Source organism: Meleagris gallopavo, chromosome 19 (genome assembly GCF_000146605.3).
Source record: "Meleagris gallopavo isolate NT-WF06-2002-E0010 breed Aviagen turkey brand Nicholas breeding stock chromosome 19, Turkey_5.1, whole genome shotgun sequence".
Lineage (NCBI taxonomy): Eukaryota > Metazoa > Chordata > Aves > Galliformes > Phasianidae > Meleagris > Meleagris gallopavo.
The window spans coordinates 5003153-5021579 of NC_015029.2; the positions used below are offsets into that span (position 1 = coordinate 5003153).

At 42.5% G+C, this 18427-nt stretch overlaps 1 protein-coding gene across 1 annotated transcript; it reads left to right on the plus strand.

The window, feature by feature from the left end:
- Window positions 1-18120, plus strand: ODF2 (outer dense fiber of sperm tails 2). The gene is made up of 21 exons (XM_003211240.3): window positions 1-35; window positions 1289-1373; window positions 2033-2186; window positions 3597-3722; window positions 4440-4610; window positions 5658-5824; window positions 6816-6945; window positions 7245-7376; window positions 8015-8089; window positions 9014-9085; window positions 9683-9799; window positions 10648-10833; window positions 11594-11703; window positions 12365-12500; window positions 12766-12876; window positions 13537-13641; window positions 14074-14232; window positions 15108-15208; window positions 15712-15874; window positions 16096-16221; window positions 16753-18120. Exons 3-21 carry the CDS (start codon window positions 2079-2081, stop codon window positions 16924-16926), a joined length of 2469 nt encoding a protein of 822 aa, XP_003211288.1. The 5' UTR covers window positions 1-35; window positions 1289-1373; window positions 2033-2078; the 3' UTR covers window positions 16927-18120.
- The last annotated feature ends 307 nt before the right edge of the window (window positions 18121-18427 follow it).

Below are 18427 nucleotides of genomic sequence, written 5' to 3' on the forward strand. Positions count from 1 at the left end.
CGGACCCGGCTGTGGAACGCGCTCGGCACCTCGCGGTGAGGGGGAAGGGGAGGGGGAGGAGAGGCCGTCGGGCGGCTCTCGGAGCGCGACGGGGAGCGGCCGAGGGGAGCTCGGCCCTTTGCCCTGCGCGCGGAGCCGAGGAGGTCCCGGGTTCGGTGCCTCGTGGTGACGTTTGTGTAACGCAGCGGTTCTGCTGCGCGTCCGCGGTGACGGTGTGCTTTTCCCTGAGTAGCGCTGTGCGCTTCCAATTCCGAAGTGACACAGCGATCCGTTGTCATCGACCGCCGGTCCGTCCCCGCGCTGTAGCTCAGGCTGCCTCCGCTGCCGTTCCTCGCCTGCAGTCTGTGTGACCGCCCTGTGCACGAAGTTCTGCCTCAGTTACAGCGGCAGAGCTGCAGACGAAGTGCAGGAGAGCAGCGCTGCTCCTTCCTAGCTGTCCGAGCAGCCCTTTCCCTGAGCCGGGTGATGCTGGCCGTGCTGCAGCATTTCCTCGCCCGGTGCCTGTCAGTCACTGCTGTGTTATGATGCTGCTCGCCAAAGCCTGACGTTTTCCATAACTGATGTGGTCGTATTGCTTTCATTCAGAGCAGGGGATTACACCACCTTTGGCAAACTGTCACGTTAATCACGAGCTGTGAAGGGTTATCTGAATTCTGTTCTAGCAGCAGTATGGTACAAAATGACACTTTAACGCCTGTACCATATCTCCTTATGCAGCAGACTTTGAGGCAGTGTTTCCATAAGGTTAGCAGTGAAGCCCTTTGTGCTGCAGCTCCAATAGCTGTACACACTGGGCACAGCAGCCCCACTTTTTTCTCCCAATCCCATCAGTACTACCAGACAAGCAGCTCACTCTGCTCCCAGTTCAGGTCTGTGGATGGGGCTGGTTGGCCACCAGTACTGTACGTGTTTGCTGGGCTGTGCAGCACCAAGGACTTGTGCTGCAGGCTTTTCTTTCAGCCTTTCTGAAGATGTTAGGAGTTGCCGTCACAGCTGTCTGGGTAAGGTCCTCTTGTGTCATTCTAGAAAACAGTTTTCCAATGTTTAAGCCAACTCTCAGTACATAAAGGATGACAATCTCAGTTGTTTCCTCACCCTGCACTTGTCAGAGGAAGCAATGGCACGCTGACTCTTGTTTGAATTCATACATCTGATATGTTTGTGTCTGTGTGTTTGAAAGGAAGAGGATGTTCTGAGATTGGCTCTATTGCCCGTGGGTTGGATGTGATGGTCCTTAGGAGTCCCTTCCAACTTGGGATGTTCTATGTTTGTGTTGTTTCTGCATCAGGTTTCCCTCATCCATCGAAAATGAAATGACATCAGTATCTGCACAGAGCACAGTGTCAAGAGGAGCTAAAAGCCTTAAAATAACTGTAAGTAATTATACCTGGGCTGACAGAGCTCTGCTGTTGAATCTTTCTAAGCTTTACAGCTACGTTGTACTGCAGAATCATTACCTCAAGGAAAGATTCATACCTACACTGATTTCTTTAATCTTGTGTCTCTGGGCTTTTCTGCGCTAGACAATTAGTGTGTGAATTTTTACATGTATGCATCACAGAGAGAAAATCTGAAGAAGGATCTGAAGGCTTTGAAGCACTGGTTTAACTTCAAGAATTTGAAGTTAAGCACATGTGAAAGAACTTAGAGGTTCAGAATGATCTGTTTGTTTCCTGTTGGCTTTTCTAAACTAAGCTGTTAAATTAGTGCTCTTTTCCTCTATGAAATTTCTATTCAGAATCTGATGGTGTTGGTGCTACTGAAATCCTTGATTTGCTCAATTTTCTGGGGCTTTGAACACCAGTGACTCTTGCAGGCACCCTCTGTCGATACAACTGCTTTTCTTCTTTAATGGCCACAAAAAATATTAGCAGCAGAGAAATGATTTGTGTTAATAGCTTTACAACATAGTAGCATGCACTTCAAAATGGCAGATGCTACTGAAAGACAGCACATGCTTTGACCAAAACTGGCCACTGTTGCTCTCTGGCACGGAGGGAAATGTTGTTATTTCCAGTTTCCTTATTCACAGGTTTCCTTTCATTGTATTGCCCTTTCCCGTCTGTGGGAGAAGAGCCATGAAGAACCGTTCCTCATCTCCCCCTTTGCACGTCCATGTGGATGAAAACACCCCTGTCCATGTCCATATTAAAAAGGGTCAGAAAACCACACCTGCAAAATGCCAGGTAGGAGCGTGCAGCTGGGTGCTTGTGAGGGCTGCAGGGAGGAGACAGTCCTGGAAGCACCACAGAATCTTTGAGGTCTGTTTTGCCATAGTATCAGAACTGAGACCAGTTCCCTTTTTAACTATATGCATAGCCAGTGGTGAATTTTCAGTGACGTGTTTTCTGTGTTTAAGATGATTTAATTATGTTATAGAATATATGGCTTGTTTTATATTTAATTAAGAAATTGGGGCTGGACTTCATCATCTTTAGAGGTCTCTTCCAGCCTCTACAATTCTGTGATTATGAGAATTGTTGCTTTCATTGTGATGCAGCTTGGGGGATTTTTTCCCTTTATGTCTTGGCTTTGCATTCTCATACTGTTATTTCTTTAGCTTCATCCCTGTTTTTGTAGGAAGGGTTTGGGGTAAGGAAATAACTGTTCCACATTCTGTCTTGATTGTATTACAATTAACATGTTTAGAAGAAGGACTGGATTCAAACCATCTTCTGGCATTAAGCACCTGGACAATCTGCAGAGCTACACAGCAGAGAAGGATCTCTTTATACCCCTGTCAACAGTAGGCAGAAGGCAATACTGAAGCTGAGTTGTAGCTGTCTTGCATCCTTCTGAAATTGAATGTGTCAAGTTTTTCTCTACAAATAATGGAAGTTGCTAGCTCATTCTTATGTCTGCAGACATGCTGTTACAAATTCTCCACTAATTTTCTCTTTGCTGCTAATGGCAAATCAGGGTCTGACACTGAAGTCGCCTCCTCCTATTAATTAATTCCCATAGGATACTTTAGAATGGCTTTTCTTGCTCATCAGGTATTAAAGTTGTGCAAACACACTTTGACTTTTCATCATTTAGAGCACCTCAAATTTAAGGCAAATAAATGTGGGTATACTTTTGACTCTAAAACAAGGAAAATGCTTCAGGAGCTTTTATAACCAATCACACTGTATGATTCTTTTTCCTCTGGTAGTGTTGACAGTTGATACAGCTGCTGTACTGTGAGATTAATCTGGAATAGAGAAGGAATCTACCAGGTTATTCCTTCTGCACCCAAATGGGTTTAATTGCAGTATTCTTTGCATATCTCCCTACAGAGGAGACTTCCTTCCCCATACCCTGTCCCCAAATCTCCCTGCTGGCTGCGCAAGGCTTTCATCACGTCACAGTTGTGGCTATTTCAGTCATACAACAGTCTTTACATGATAAACAGCAAGAATACAGCAGCTGAACGTGCAATAACCTTTCCTTCTGGCTCGTGTTAGCCTCCTCTGCTGGCTCATCTGACCTGATGTACCATGTATAACACTGTGTGTGTGTGAGTGATCTTCCATTTCTTTTTGCAGCGATAAAAATTGTAAACAGTTCTTAAAAGGTCTTAGTGATTGTTCGTATTTTCTCTGTTTCTTCTTTAGCAAAAGCACAGACATAAAATGAAAGGGAATGCTGTGAACGTGCGCCGAGCAGTCCAGGTGAAAACAAAGGCCCCCTGGATGCCCCCAGGAAAAACATCAGTCCTTGATTCCACCTACAAATGGGAGGTACGGCTGCTTCTGCTCCCTCAAGCAAGCTTTAGCTGAGGTCAGGAGATCAGTTGTGTACTATCAGGCTGGAGGGAGCTGGGCTGATATGAAAGAAGGGCACTGTCACTCGCAATCCATTTTGAGTGTTTCTTGTACATCTTTTCATTTTTAAGTATAGAAAAATAGGAAATTCAGTAAGAGCCGATGTCCATCTCGTGTGTTTCCATCTCTAGAATGCAGACAAATTTACTTGATATTTCCTGCTGTGTTTAGCATTGGTGTGGTCTGACCTGGAATATTGTGTCCAGTTCTGGGCTCTACAATTTAAAAAGGATTTTGAGATATTTGAGTGCTCCCAGGGGAGAGCAACAGGGCTGGCTCAGAGGCATGAGAAGCAGCTAAGGGCTGCGTGTGTTAAATCATCTTCATTCTACTTCACAGCTGCAGCAACTGCGTAGTATTTTTTGTTTTCTTCCTGATTAGTTGTCAGCTTAAGCTTTTCAATTCCTGGCTCTTCCAGGATGAGAATTTGAGTTTCTCCTTTTTTTTTCTACTTTATTCTTTTTGCATTTTTGAACTTTCACAAATGGAAATAAAAGAGCTGATTACTTTCTGTTTTTCCTCTCTAGTCTTATTGCGGTGATGTGATGCAGTCTCTAGTTTTGGTAGTTAGGTTTAGAACACAGTTTATGCCCTTCTTTGAAAAAAAGATGCCATTTATTGGTTTTTTATTAGGGTCCAACTCACCGCCTGGAAATTACACCTCCAGATTCCGAAAAAATGATGTCAGTGTTGCGCCTGAGCGATCTCTCTACGGATGAGGAAGATGCAGTTTACTGCAAAATGAATGAATATGAAAGGAAGATAGATAGCCTGATGAATGTGGTGGGAACGCTGAAGAATGAGGTGAGGCAACCAAGTAAAAACCTGCTGATTCTGGCTTTGTAGCTGAGTATTTGGCATGAGGAGACGAGAGCCTTGGTGAAGACTGCTCAGCCTGTTGCTTATTTTGATTAAAGAAATCAGTCTGAGCTGTTCAGAAAATCAGAACTAATTGACTGAAAAATTCACTACACCCTACTGTGAAAATTCATTAAGCCATGTCAGTTTCATAAGGTATCACTGTGCTTTAGTTTCCAAATAATCTTCTACACAAGCCCAAAATCTGAGTTGTCGTCATTCCAGCAGGTGAAAAGCACAGCCTGTTGATCTTCTATTCTTGAAGAATCCACTTATTCCTCAAAATAGTTTCTTCTGATTCTCCCTTAAAATACACAGACCAGTGATACTGTGCTTTCCAGCTAAAGAGCCTCTCATGTACTTGACACCATTTAAAAAATGGATAGTAGAGGTTTCCAGATTTCTTTAGATGCTTGGAGAGAGAGGGAAGAGCAACTGTTTATTTCCTCTGAGGGTAGCAGAGATTGTATTCTTACTTAATTTATGCAAAGCTAAATGAAGTTCAAATTGGTAAATGAGAATAGAATTTGAGTGTATTTTTTATACTAAGCCTTTTTTATACTATTTGTGCTACAAAAAATTAAAGAAGTTACTTGCATAATTGTAAAAAAAAAAAATAAAAAATCTGTTTTGATACTTAATAAGTGAATTGAATCTAAACATTTGGTGGCATCGTTTAACTAAATCTACACTGTAAGATCATTTTCATTTTGTTAGCTACAATTCTGTGCAAGCAGGGGGATCTCTTTTCAGCTGCATAAACAAACCAACCTGGTGCACCAGTTCAACCTCCCTCCATATTCTCTCTTCTTGTGCATTTTCAGCTGCTGTGCTCCCAGCTGCCCAGTGGGGGATGCGTGAGGAGCAATGGTCAACTTGTGGTTTATCTTACATTCTATTTCAATATCTTACATTCTATTTCAATATCTTACATTCTATTTCAATATCTTACATTCTATTTCAATATCTTACATTCTATTTCAATATCTTTAGGCTAAGTTGCAGAAACAGGAGCAAAAGCAGCAAATGACAAAACGTCTGCTGGAGGAGCAGAAAGAAGAACTGAATGAGGTCACACAAGAGCTGGTAGAAACAGAACATGAGAACACGCTGCTCAGGCGCAATATTGAACGCATGAGGGAAGAGAAAGATCTGACTGTGTAAGAAAGCTCCAGTTCTCCATTGTAATGAGTTGTGTTTACAGGACACCTCACTGCTGATGTTATTTGAGGATGTAGTTTGTACCCTAGGTTGTGGTGCTGCTGAAGAACTGATGGTTTTGGTTTTCTTATCATCTGTTACAAAGGGGAATTCAGATGGCAGTAGCTGCAGGGAAGGATTCTAGCGTGGTCATAGGGATGGAAAAAATCCTGCTCTGTTGGGAAGCTGAAACAGGTTGGCTTCAGTAGCCTGCTGTGAGCTTGTCGTGGCTTTGCAGTTAATATTTTGAATGTTGAGATATTATTTGGATTGTGATTGTGTTGATACAACAACAAATAAATGCCAAGCTGAAAATTAGAGGAGAATTTCTGACCTTTGTGAAAAATCACACTGAGGCCCCCCATGAGAGGGCCTGAATTGTGTGTTTTTCTTAGTGATCCCTGAAGATCTCTGATGCCTTTGTATGTGTCTGAAGAATTAGGGGAGTTTGCCTCCATTGGGCCATTAGTGTTTGAAGAGTTTTCTTTTTCTTGAAAAGATCACCAGGTTGTTAATACTGTGGATTCCTTCTACCAAAAATGTGAATACTGCTGAGGTTACAACCTCTGGCTAAAAACTTGGAGCTGTATGCATTAGTATGTGTTCTTGCTTCATGTTGAGCCACTTGAAGTCTTATCTCCAGTAATGCTTAAGGTCCCAGGGGATGCCCAGCATTGTATTTGGCCTCAGTAGTGTGTGTAAGCTTTGGTACAAGCTAAATTTGTCCCCTCTAAATTATTGTTTCATAGCTGTGATCCTTGCAAGCTCTCGGAGCCTACTTACTGTCTTCTGTCAGAACAACTCCTATGGTGAGAGAAGGTGAACTTAGGTAGCTTTTATTCTTTGTTAGTGTATTTTTTTTCCTGTTTTAACCCAAATAACTGTGTATTCATACTGTCTGTACAGCTGCCAAAGCTTCATGTTCCTCTGATGGCAGAATTCTCATTGCAGGCTACAGAAGAAGTACTTGCAGCGTGAGAAAGAATGCCTGATGTCCAAGCTGAGTGAAGCAGAGAGGGATGGAGCAGCAGCAGCCAGAGAGATTCATGCCCTGAAAAATACAATTGAGAGACTCAATCTTGTAGGTGTTGGCTTTTTTCTTCTGGCCTTTGCTGCATTGTACTGTTCTATGGCTGTCTTAAAAAAATATATATATATTGTTACAGTTTTTGATCCAGAGAAATGTAAGAAGTTGAGGGATTTAACTTGCTGCAGATGTTTGTTAAATCTCTTTGGAAACTGGGTATTTATTTGCAGCATCCAGTCACCTTCTGTGCATGTGGTGCTGACTGTGGCAGTACCCATGCTTTTCTCAGCTTCATACTTTAATTCCAGGGTTTGCATGTGAACAATACCCTTCTTTTTTTTTTCTTCTTCTAGGAGAAACACATGAGCAGCTCAGACATTAATATGCTGACGAGACAGAAAGAGCTGCTGCTGCAGAAACTGAGCACCTTTGAAGAAACCAATCGTACACTCCGGGAACTTCTCAGAGAACAGCACGAAAGGGAGGTGAGCAGTGCTGGGTGCTTCAACTTGGATGAGTCCTGAAGGCAATATTGCATAATGGACTGAAAATGGAATTTGAGTTTGAGAACTCTGTAACTCTTTATCCCAGTGCTGCCTTTGACCATTGTGTCAAGAAGGATGGTGTTGTTTATTTCTACCTACTTCACTAAAATAAGATCGAGTTTTCTGCTGTGAGGATGTCACAGCATCTAAGCCTTTGGCTACATGAAAAAGTACAGGCACTGCATTGTTGACTTTCTCATCTGGAAGTTGCTATTCTTCCTGTAGTTTTCATTCCCTTTGAACACAAGCAGGCCAATGTTAACTATTCTCTCAGCCACCAGTGAGACTGGAGAAGGGGACTGAGTTCTTTTATGTGACTCTGAGTAATGAGAGAGTTCTAAAAGTTCATAGTTTGCCATTGTGCTGCTTGTTATCATCTTTGTATGGGAGAAGTGGGAAAGCTTTTTGAGATAGGTTTTGATATGTGAAGTACTGAGCAAATCCCATGCTTGGTATCTTCTGGTAGTTGCTGCTGCAACCAGGGAGAGACCTGTTGATTTCTGCAGTTCCATCTTCAAAATCAAAATAAAAAGCAGGCTTTTTAGTTAACAGTTTTTCCTCACGTATTTATTTGGCAGAGGGATGCTCAGAAGATACTGCAGAAGCAAGGTGTGCTGTTGAAAATGTTGGCTGACTCAGATACAGAGAAGTTGGTAAGCAAACCAAAATATCTTGTTCTGCAGGAAGAGAGAAAATTGCAAGCTCTTTGTCTGTATTCAGCCTTCTGGTCTTACTTAATGCCTTTTAGAAAAGTATTCTTGTTCGTGGTTGTCGGAGCCCCTCTGATTAACAACCTGCATTACAAAGTGAATCGATTTTCAGAGCCTTTCAAATATGGAGCTTAGATTGGGGATATCACAGCTGAGACCTACATACAAGGACACTATTATGATTTGCAGTATTCTGCTATGAGAAACAGTTAGGGATATTTACGTGTGTCCTTATCACATTCAATTCAAGCACAAATGATTCTGCTTGACTTTTCTTTGTGCTGGATGTACAAAGCAAGAATTATACTACATGCTTCTTTAAAAAGGTATCACTGAGGGTAGCAAAGAAAAAAATACCTACTACAAAAATACCCTGACAGCTGGGATGTTGTTCTTCAGTTTAGATATCATCATATTTTTTCTGTAGGTTTATCATGTTATCCTTAATGATAGCAAAACATAAAGAGGGTAAGCCTTCTGTTCCTGCTTTTGTAACTGTGTGAATGATCTGGCACCATCTTTTTCCCATTTCCTCCTCTGTAAACTGAGAAAAGTGTTCTTATATTGGCAGAAATGATAACATCTGAGATGCAGGCAGTGTCCTTAATCTGTGGACTATGTAGTCCTATCAAGTCCTGGTTTCTAATTGGGTGTTCTGAGCCCTTTTAAGCAATTCTATGTTTCCTTATTGCTTTCTGTTTGAGGAGACAGCAGACTTTTTCTGAGGCTAAAGGTGGTGTTGCTGTGGATACCAGACAGAGTTGTGGATCCAATGGTGCCTGGAGGGAGGCAATTACATCTGTTTCCCTCCACCTGCTAACCTGAATGTGTTTGTTACTTAAAATCTGAGTAGTGTTTGTTTTCCAGCAACTTCAGATGAGGCTTCAGGAGAAAGAAAAAGAGATCAACGATCTTGCTATTCAGATACAGGAAGAAAAGGTAGCTTCCTTATTCTATTTTCCCCTTCTTGCTCCACCTTCACAAATAGTCCAGAATATGGGTTTGTACTTGCAGGCAATTAGTTGATAAGGAATCAGATGACTGGTTTGTTTATAAATATATTGTTTATACATATATATTTATAAAAATAGACAGCTACCTATTCCTACACAGCTGTGGGCTCAATATTCCACTGAGAAAACATCCATCACTAAGATTAATAGCAGTATTCTCTGCTTGTTTGGGCCTACTACTGAATTACCTTTCTGCTTAAGGTCTGGTGGGTTCCTGATATCAAATTCCAGTTTGCCCCTCTGTTTAAGAAGGAAAAGGCAAGTGTAGTGGATGAGATGTGGAGGATGTTTTTCACTTGAACAAATGATCCAGGCCAGTCATTTACCTCTGCTATAAAATAAATGGTTATTTATTTGTTGCCCATTTTGCTGGAAAAGAGGAGCTGTGAAGGTCCATCTGAGAAGGGTGGAGATGGCTAGAGACAGCATCAGATTTCTTCACCAATGGCTACGTACTGGAAAGTGTTTCTTCTCACTTGCTTACTGAAGAAAAATATGTGTGACTTGTTTGCATCTTATTTAGGAACAGGCAAAGACAGCAGGTGAGCTCTCAAAATCTTTGGAATCTGTGAGAGGCCATTTACAAGCACAGCTACGACACAAGGAAGCTGAGAACAACCGGCTGACCACGCAGATCCGGGTACGTTTTCAGTGATGCACGTGTGTGTGCAAGTGGTTGATAAGAGTATTTCACTTTGTTAAGCTCTACAGCTGCATAAAGTAACAGCATTATGTGCAAGTACCTCAGTTAATAACAACAATGTTCTTGGGTAGATCAGAAGGCTCGTAGGCCCGTATTTCCCTTGGTCAGGGTGGAAATCAGTATTCTGGAAAGCAGCTTGTGAAAGAGGAAATATACAAATAGGAATAAGGCCAGAGAAGTTTGGTTCTGAAGTACCAAGAGGCCATAAGAGTTACGGCCCTTTAAATTAGAGTGAGCTCATTCCATTGGAGCTTAAAGTAGGTTTGAGAGTCAACTTTTAATTCCAATATGTGAAATCTTTTGTATCAAGGTGGAGTACTGGGAATAATTTCTGTGTTTTAAGCCATTCTAGAAACCAGACTGGTAACAAAAACTCTCTTGAAGGACTTAACTTTGGCATCTTCAAGCTAATTTTTCTCCTATGTTATTATTTTGTAACTTGCAGTGAAACAATTTGTGTAGCTAGAGTAGGCTGTAGCTTTTTGTTTACAAGCAGACAACACTCTAGAATGCATTGGGATTAAATATATATATATTTTATATATATAGCTTTGCAGTCTTTCAGTTTCCTATATCCATGTGAGCATAAATGCTTTTTTCACTCAGAGTTGGTGCTGATGTGTCTGTTCATGTTAGGGGAAGATTAAGTAGCAAGTACCCACAGGCTGAAGGTTTGAGGTTATATACCAATCTTCTTGAATTGTTTCTAGGAAATTAGTTGCTGTTTTAGATATGTAGGTGTAAGGACATTATTCCCTGTGCTGTGTTTCCTCCCCCCACTGCAGAATCTGGAGCGCAGTGAAGCTCAGCATAAGGCAGAGGTGGAATGTATCAAGGAGCAACTGAAGGAACTAAGACAGAAGGCAGACCGTGATAAAGAAGCCCTGAAGAAAGCCCTCCGTGCACAGAAGGAGCGGGCAGAGCGGAGTGAGGAGTGTGCAGGGCAGCTGGCTGTACAGCTGGCAGAAAAGGTACCGATGATCCACAAAGAGAGACCTCCTTTCAGGTTGTACCTCTAAACCTTTGGTTTCTGGAAGCAGCCCTGGGGAGAGCCTCTGCTTTCAGCTAATGAGGTTTATTTTTGTCTCAGGGCCTTGGCCCATTTGTGCTAAGTTTAGAACAAATCCAGTTTTCTCTGCTGTCACAAAACTAGCAGGTCAGATTTTTTTTTTTTTTCCACCTTGTTCTTCAGAACTGTCTGAGGATTGACAAAAGCCAGGAAAATAAAGACTTGTGGTTTTGGCTGAGAATTCTGAATGAAGTCGGTTGTTAATCCACAAAGTAGTTTGAGCAGAAAAGTACAAAGGCTTCAAAATGCACTGGAATTTCCTATTGAAAACTTACTGAAGGATATCAAAGAAACATAGAAAAGTTAAGATGGTCAGAAGGGAACGTGGATATTATGCTACCTTGATCTTTTCCTTGTTTTTAGAATACTGGAGACCAGAGCCAGTACCAAAATTTTACCCATGTTTTGTACTCCTGGTTATTCATTTGCTGTCTTCAAAGAGGATTCTCCTTTCCATGCTGTTATGTTTATTTTCTAACAACAGTGTTGCTGAAGACCTCTATGTGAAGAATCAGGAAGAACAAGAATAAATGCTTTGATATTTTTAAGTCTTAATGAAGTCTCTGCACATATGATGCTTATACGTACCAGCATCTCATGCTGTCTAGATATCCCACATCTAGTCCAGTAACATTTTTGTCATCTGTGTTTCCTTTTGATAGGACAACTACGTTGCAGAGGCACTTTCTACTCTGGAGTCTTGGAGGAGTCGCTACAACAAAGTAGTGAAGGATAAGAGCGACCTTGAATTGGAGATCGTTACAGTGAACAGGTTAAAATAAGATCAGTATGGAGAAACTAACATGAGTGTGAATGAGTTCGTAGTTTAAGGATGACTTAATTGAATACAATCATTAAATAATTTGAGTTGTCAGTAAGCATCCAAGCAAAACCAGCCCTGTCAGTGGGGTAGCAGAGTTTGGAGGGATCTGGAGACAAAGATGTGGCTTCTATTGTTTACTTGCCACAGCAAAGGTGGGCTGTAAGGGTTTACTCAAACTTAAATCTCTCTGATCCTTTGCCTTTTTTAATGCTTTTAAATAATTAGGGATTTCTTTCTTGTGAGATGTTTGAGATCCTTGAATGAAAGGGATTAGTTCATGGCAGTTTTCACACGATAGTAAATGTGTATCACTACAGTTGCTGCTGCAGGAAGAAAAAGTAGGTAGGGATATGAGACAAGAGAGAATTATCTCTTTATCGTGTGTATCTTGGAGGCAATGCATTTGAGTTCCAGGGAGACAATTCAGGTTGGTTTTCAGTGAGCAAAGAAGATTGAGGTAACTGAACAGAATGTGGTAGATACGTATATGTGAATAAACCAGGAGGATGAAAGGGTAGTGGAAAGCCATGTCTCTGAAGCTAATAGTGAAGTATTAGGAGTCTTCACTCTTTCCTCTCATTTGAGAGTTAATTTTCTTTCTTCATGGCAGCCGTATTGCAGATTTGCTAGAACAGCAGGCAGGCCTGGAGGACAGGATGCGAGAGGACAGAGATGCCTTGATGGATAAATTGCACCAACAAACTACAGAGACCACTTCTTTCAGAATGGAAAATGAAAGACTAAAGGTCAGTGACTCAAAGCTGAGATGCTGCACAAAGAAACAAATTATGAGTTTCTTGGCCTCTGACAACTGAGGTGAATTGCCCTAATGCTGCTGCTTAGTTTCAAAGTTGTTTCACCATATCCTGAATATGATGGGGAAGCTTGCTAGGGAAGTTTTGCTAATTTACACTGACAGTTTTGCTTGTTTGTTTTCCAATCTAGATGGCATTAAGCAGCTTGTGTAATAATTACATTCACATACTCAGGGGAAGTTGTTTTTTTTTCCAGGCTAGTGTGGTCCCAATGGAGGAAAAGCTGAATCAAGCACACATGGAAGTACAGCAGCTCAAGAGCTCTGTCAGGAATTATGAAGAGTTGATTGAAACCTACAAGTCACAGGTGGGCACCTTTTGGATTTCTTCCTCACACAGATGTGCTTTCTCTCGTTACTGTTGTGGTTTATTCTGTTAATCTTTCCACTGCTCTTGGAGATTTCTGTGGTTTTGATTCTTTTGCATTCAGACTGCCATGTGCTTTAATGCTAAAGTGTGGGAGAATTCCATTCCTCAGTATCTACTGGTAACTTTATCATTAGGGAGAGCTACGGCAGAGATCTTGATTAATGGAGAGGAGGAAAAAAAGAAAAAGACAAACCCAACACAGGCCTGAATTATTTTTCTTTTCCTTATTCCTTTTCAAAAGGTAAAGGAAAACAGTGAGATCCTGTTCTTCACCTTTCAGTCTGATGAGTTCTGCCCTGTTGTTTGGTTTTGTGTTTTTCTTGGGGGGGATGTGGGGGGAGAGAGGGAGAGGAGTGGACTTTGGACATTTTGGTATTTAGGAACAAAGTAGAAGGGATGAATATGTGGCAGAAAACCCAAATGATATGGGCAGGAGAAGTAAAAGTGAATTTCCATTCCAAGTTTAGCCTGGAGTGATAGTTAGGGTGGTAAGAAACTTGTTGGTGATCCTTGAGCAGTTTTAGCTACTCCAAAACACAGCACATGTGTTGAAAACAATATATAATGGGTAAAGTATAGTTGTTTTTTGTGTGCCCAGGTGTTGAAGACCCGCATGGAAGCAGATGATGTGGCAGCAAAACTGGAGAAGTGTGATAAAGAGAAGAAGGCACTTAAGGATGAAATGAACAAGGAGATCGAACTGGTACTAATTCCTCTAAAGGCTGATGTGTTGTAGACATGCATTGCTTTTTTTGATTGGCTTTTTTTAGGCTTTGTTCATTCTGCAAAAATTATTGAAGACTTAACAGCTTCTTGACTATATAACGTTCTTTAGAGATGTTTAAATTGTGTAGTGCATTTTTTTGCTGTGGAAGTAGTGGCTTAGAACTGTGCCGTTGTCTGCTGTGGAACAGCTGTCCTTGTAAAATAGCTTGTGCTTCTAGTAAAACTGAAGCCCAGGATCCCTTGGATATCAAATCGTAAGCGGGTAGAAGACCTTAATTACACTTCGAACTCCAATACCTGACAAATACCCACAGTGTCCCCATGGTGCAAATTAACAAAGCTTTCAAAGGAATACTGTCTAAACTAAAAAGTTTCTAAACATTTGAAAATTGCTTATTGCCTTCATTAGGCTCGCAAGCAGTTCCAGAGCCAGCTTGCTGAGTTGGAAAAGCTGCCTGAGATCCTCAGGATCACAGAGACACAGTTGGCAGAATGTCAGGACCAGCTTCAGAGTTATGAGAAGAAGAACATGGACCTGTCTGTCATGATTGCAGATCTTCGTCAGCGGGTAAGGGACTGGCAGAGAGCTTCTGCAACGCAGCATCTCTGAGACCAAGATGAATTTCTGATCACAGGAAGGTTCGAACTGCTCCGTCTCTGTTCTTGTCTCTTGTTGAAAAGATTAAACGTGCACTGCAAAATAAAGGTGTGTGCCATGTCTTTGTGCAAGAAGCTAGCAGCACAGCTACCGGCATCGCTTACTGCTTGAAAGGTTTCTGATCCCTCAGTGCTGAACCATAATGGGACCTGAACTGCAGCAGTGACAACACTTGCAAATGTCAACGCTCCCTTCTGTTACTTCCATCATCTTGTTGGCTTTTCCTCCTGTGGTCTGCTGATAATGCTGTCCCAACCTTGTTTTCTCACCCTCATCTCAGGTTGTTTTCCCAGTCCCTGTTTTATGTTCCCGGGAGCACTGTGTAGGTGTTTCAGGACAATTGTAGACAGGCAGGACATCTACAGTCATGCCTCAGGACGCAGCAAATAATCTTATAGTCTTGACAGCTTTACTCTCCTTGGCTTGGAATGGTAAACCTTCCTCGTGTTTAAGTCTGTGGTGTCTCTGTGGGCTCCTGTCAGGTACGTGGTTGTTCTTAGTGTGTGTGCTTTGCTGTACTTAGAGGTGTCTGCTCTGCATGCAAGCTTCTACCAACCTGGCTTTTCCTTTGAAGTTTTGAAGAACTTTCTCATACCTATCTAAGCACTAGCTGGAAGCTCCAACAAAACGGATGCTTTGTGTGTTCAGTGCTTTGCCTTCTATCCACTGTTCCTTTTCTAGGAAATATGAACTGAACATTTCCTTCTGGAGAGCGGCGTGTGTTTTAGGTGGTTGGTCGTGTGTATAGTGACTTCTGTAAAGTAACCAATGGCTGTAATTTTTAGATTGAGCTCCAGGGGGACAAAATGGAGATGACAAAAGAGAGGTATCAATCTGCCCAGGAGGAGAAAAAGCAGCTCACCTTGAAGGTGGAGGAGCTAGAAAGGTTAGAAATATTAGGCTCTCTTGTTCTATTAACCTTTCCATACTATTGTGTGTTGTTGTTTTGTTTTTTTTCCCGCAGAATTGAAACATCTTCAGTCTTGTTCCCATGCCCCCACTTGCCTCCAGGATTCTGCGCATTTGCTTATCTCACAGGGATCTCTAATCAGGAACTAGACAGGGAGTTGTAGGTTCAGGTTCTTGCAGCAAACTTGACAAATGTTGTTAGAAAGGACTGTGCCTACACAGGAGATACCAGCTCCTTGTCCAGTCTAGCCGGTCAGATTTGAAGTTACTGAACATTAAACTATTTTTGTTTGTGTTTATCAGTTCTTGTTAGTGACAACATCTGGAGAAAGGTATCCCTCAGTCTTTGAAATTCTGATTAGAGAAATGAAGTGTTAAGGTACAGAATCACCTTCCAAGCTAGTCAAGACCTGACAAAAAGGTAGTCTGAAACACTCTCCATTTAAAATGAATAGGTTTTCTTGCGTTGTCTTGACCTAGAAAACTAGAAACAACGAGTGCCCAGAATGTGGAGTTCCTTCAGGTCATTGCAAAGCGTGAGGAGTCAATCCATCAGTGCCAGCTGAGGTTAGAAGAGAAGACCCGTGAGTGCAGCTCCCTGGCTCGTCAGCTGGAAATGGCCATTGAGGATGCCAAACGACAAGTAAGGGATTTCTTGTTTGATGTTCCTGTAACTACCCAAACTGTAAAATGGAAGTGCCACCCCCACTATGACACTATTGTCTGCAACAGAAGTAAGAAAAGCCCTGGTCTGACCTGGTGCTTATGTACAGGAATCTGTCCAAGTAAATGTACAGGGGATTTGTGGGCATCATTCTTCCACAGACACTCTTGACAAGGTTGTTTTCCTGTTGTTATGTGCAGGTTGAACAAACTCGAGAACGAGCAACATCCAGAGAGAGGGCAGCCCAGTCCAAGGTGCTGGATTTGGAGACCCAGCTGAGTAGGATTAAGACAGAGCTGAACCAGCTGCGTCGGAACAAAGATGATGTGAGTGATTTGTGAGGAGTCTCACTATGCTGGCAGCATCCTGGTACCAGTCTGTCCGTACACAGAGGTCCCTGCAAAAAACATTTAGAACTTGTTCTAAGCTGAAGTGTGTGTAGGAAAGCAATTATGTTCAAATGGGACTTGTGTCAGAGATATTGTGATCCTAGAAGTGAGACTCTTCTATATTGTGAATCTATGCTGCTCATTTACATTATTTTTACTTGGAATTGGATTGGCACATGAATCAGGTCAGGTTAGCTTTCAGAGATGTACGTTTGATTCCACACAACTATGCTAATCAGTTTAAAAAGGCCAACCAATTAGCTCCGTTGTCTCCTGTTATTTATTGTTGGGTTGTTGAATGATGTTGGGAATGAGCAGAACAAACGGTAAAGGCTACAGCACCATCCGTGGCAATGCCGTTCAGTACTGTGCTAATCCTTGCTGGCTGTGAGAATTTCTTGGAACAACTGAAGAAGTGAGGAGGATGAGCGCTGCTGCCTTTCAGCCTTGTTCTGTGCTTTGTTACAGGCAGAACGACGCTATGAAAGCCGCCTGCAGGACTTAAAGGATCGGTTGGAGCAGTCAGAGAGCACAAATCGCAGCATGCAGAACTACGTCCAGTTCCTCAAATCTTCCTATGCCAATGTGTTTGGCGACAGTGCCTTGCTGGGCTCTCCCAGCCGCTCTCGTTCTTCTTCTTGAGGGCTGTGCTCTCTGCACCTCTGCTTTTAAGCACAAAATGAGCCCTATATCAAAGCCATACGTTGTTTAGAAAATGGGTTGAAAATGGAGAAATTTCAGGGTCACTTAAGGGAGAAGTGTTTTCTTTGCAACAGGAGATGATGGAATGATGGTGGCATAGAATCTTAGCGTGCAGAGCATTAGCAGTGCTGGTTTGGTGATGGAAGTTGGTGTTACTCTGTAAGCTGTGCCCCAAAACAGGATGGTTTTGCATATGGTGAAAAAGGCCCTTTTCATCCTATTAGCTCTGGATGCTTTCAGCTCTTTAAACCCAGCAGTGGTTTTACTTGTGTTAATGTTTCACACTTCCATTTTCCCCCCCCCCCCCTCTCTGTTTTCTGTACTGGGGGAGATCATGTGCTATTTCTACTTCTTGTTGTTGTTACATGCTCTGGTGGTACAGTGGATGATGGGATGGTGGGAGAGAATTCCACCCACCTCTCAGTGAAGCGTGAAGCTGAAAATAAGGGACATGCTTGGGGCTTAGTGCTTACAAGAGATTATCTCCTGAACCACTGTGGTGTTTGTAAACAGTTTTATACCAGAAATAATGATTTATTTTTGTTTTGTTTTGTTTTTTTTTAACTTGACTCTCGTGTGCTCTGTGATCCTCACGTTTTTTAGCATGATGCTAATTTTGCTTTACCCCTCACCCCAATCCTGGTCTCCTGAGCCTGAATAGCCCCAGAACTGTGCCCAAACCATCTGTATTCAAAAGGAAGGCTGCAGCTCAACCTCAGCAGCACCTCAGCCGAGTCTCACTGTGAATGCTGGATGAATTCAGCGTGTGCATGAAATACTGATCACCTCAAAGCCCATTGGAGAGTGGAGTGGTGGCTACTGCTGCTTCATGCCTTCATCAAACCCAACTGTGTGTCTCTGGAAACTCAGCTCTGTGGGGCTGTTCCTGCAGCTCTGTGCTGCCCTTCTGCTCCTCCCTGTGAGCGGTTCCTTATGGGGACAAACGTAGACATTGCTTTTATTTTTTAACGCTTTTGTATCTTATTGCTGTGTCATGGGGCACTATTTGTTGTAAAGGTTTTCTAAGATAATCATTATTGGAGAATTCTGTCATTTTGTGTGTAACTTTTTTAAAAAAAATCCTAAAGGTGCTATGGTAATAAAAAGAAATAAACTAAATTTTAATTGATTCTATTGGAGCGTTTGTCTTCACTGTGCTGTGTCCCAAAAGCTTCTGGGCTTTATTTTTCTGGGCCCGGCTTCGGATACGGGCACTGCGATCCACACCTCACGTACGTCAGCGGCGCCGCAAGCCGCCCCCTGGCAACGCCACAAGCGGCCGTTGGGTCACACAGCAGCGTCGTGGAAGGCGCGAGGACAGGAGAAGCGGCGCAAACCGGCACGGCAGCGGAGTCGCTCTTCCCGCTCTCGGCGCTTTCTGCGATAGGCGACGCCAGCGGGGCGCGGCGCTGCGGCTCCTGAGTGAGCGGAGAGGTTCAGA

What these genes read in the sequence shown, in the direction of transcription:
- ODF2 (XM_003211240.3), top strand. Translation starts at nt 2,079, where the DNA reads ATGAAGAACCGTTCCTCATCTCCCCCTTTGCACGTCCATGTGGATGAA. An exon ending in CCACACCTGCAAAATGCCAG is followed by an intron (nt 2,187 to 3,596) that starts GTAGGAGCGTGC and finishes TTTCTTCTTTAG; the next exon opens with CAAAAGCACAGACATAAAAT. An exon ending in TTCAGATACAGGAAGAAAAG is followed by an intron (nt 9,086 to 9,682) that starts GTAGCTTCCTTA and finishes CATCTTATTTAG; the next exon opens with GAACAGGCAAAGACAGCAGG.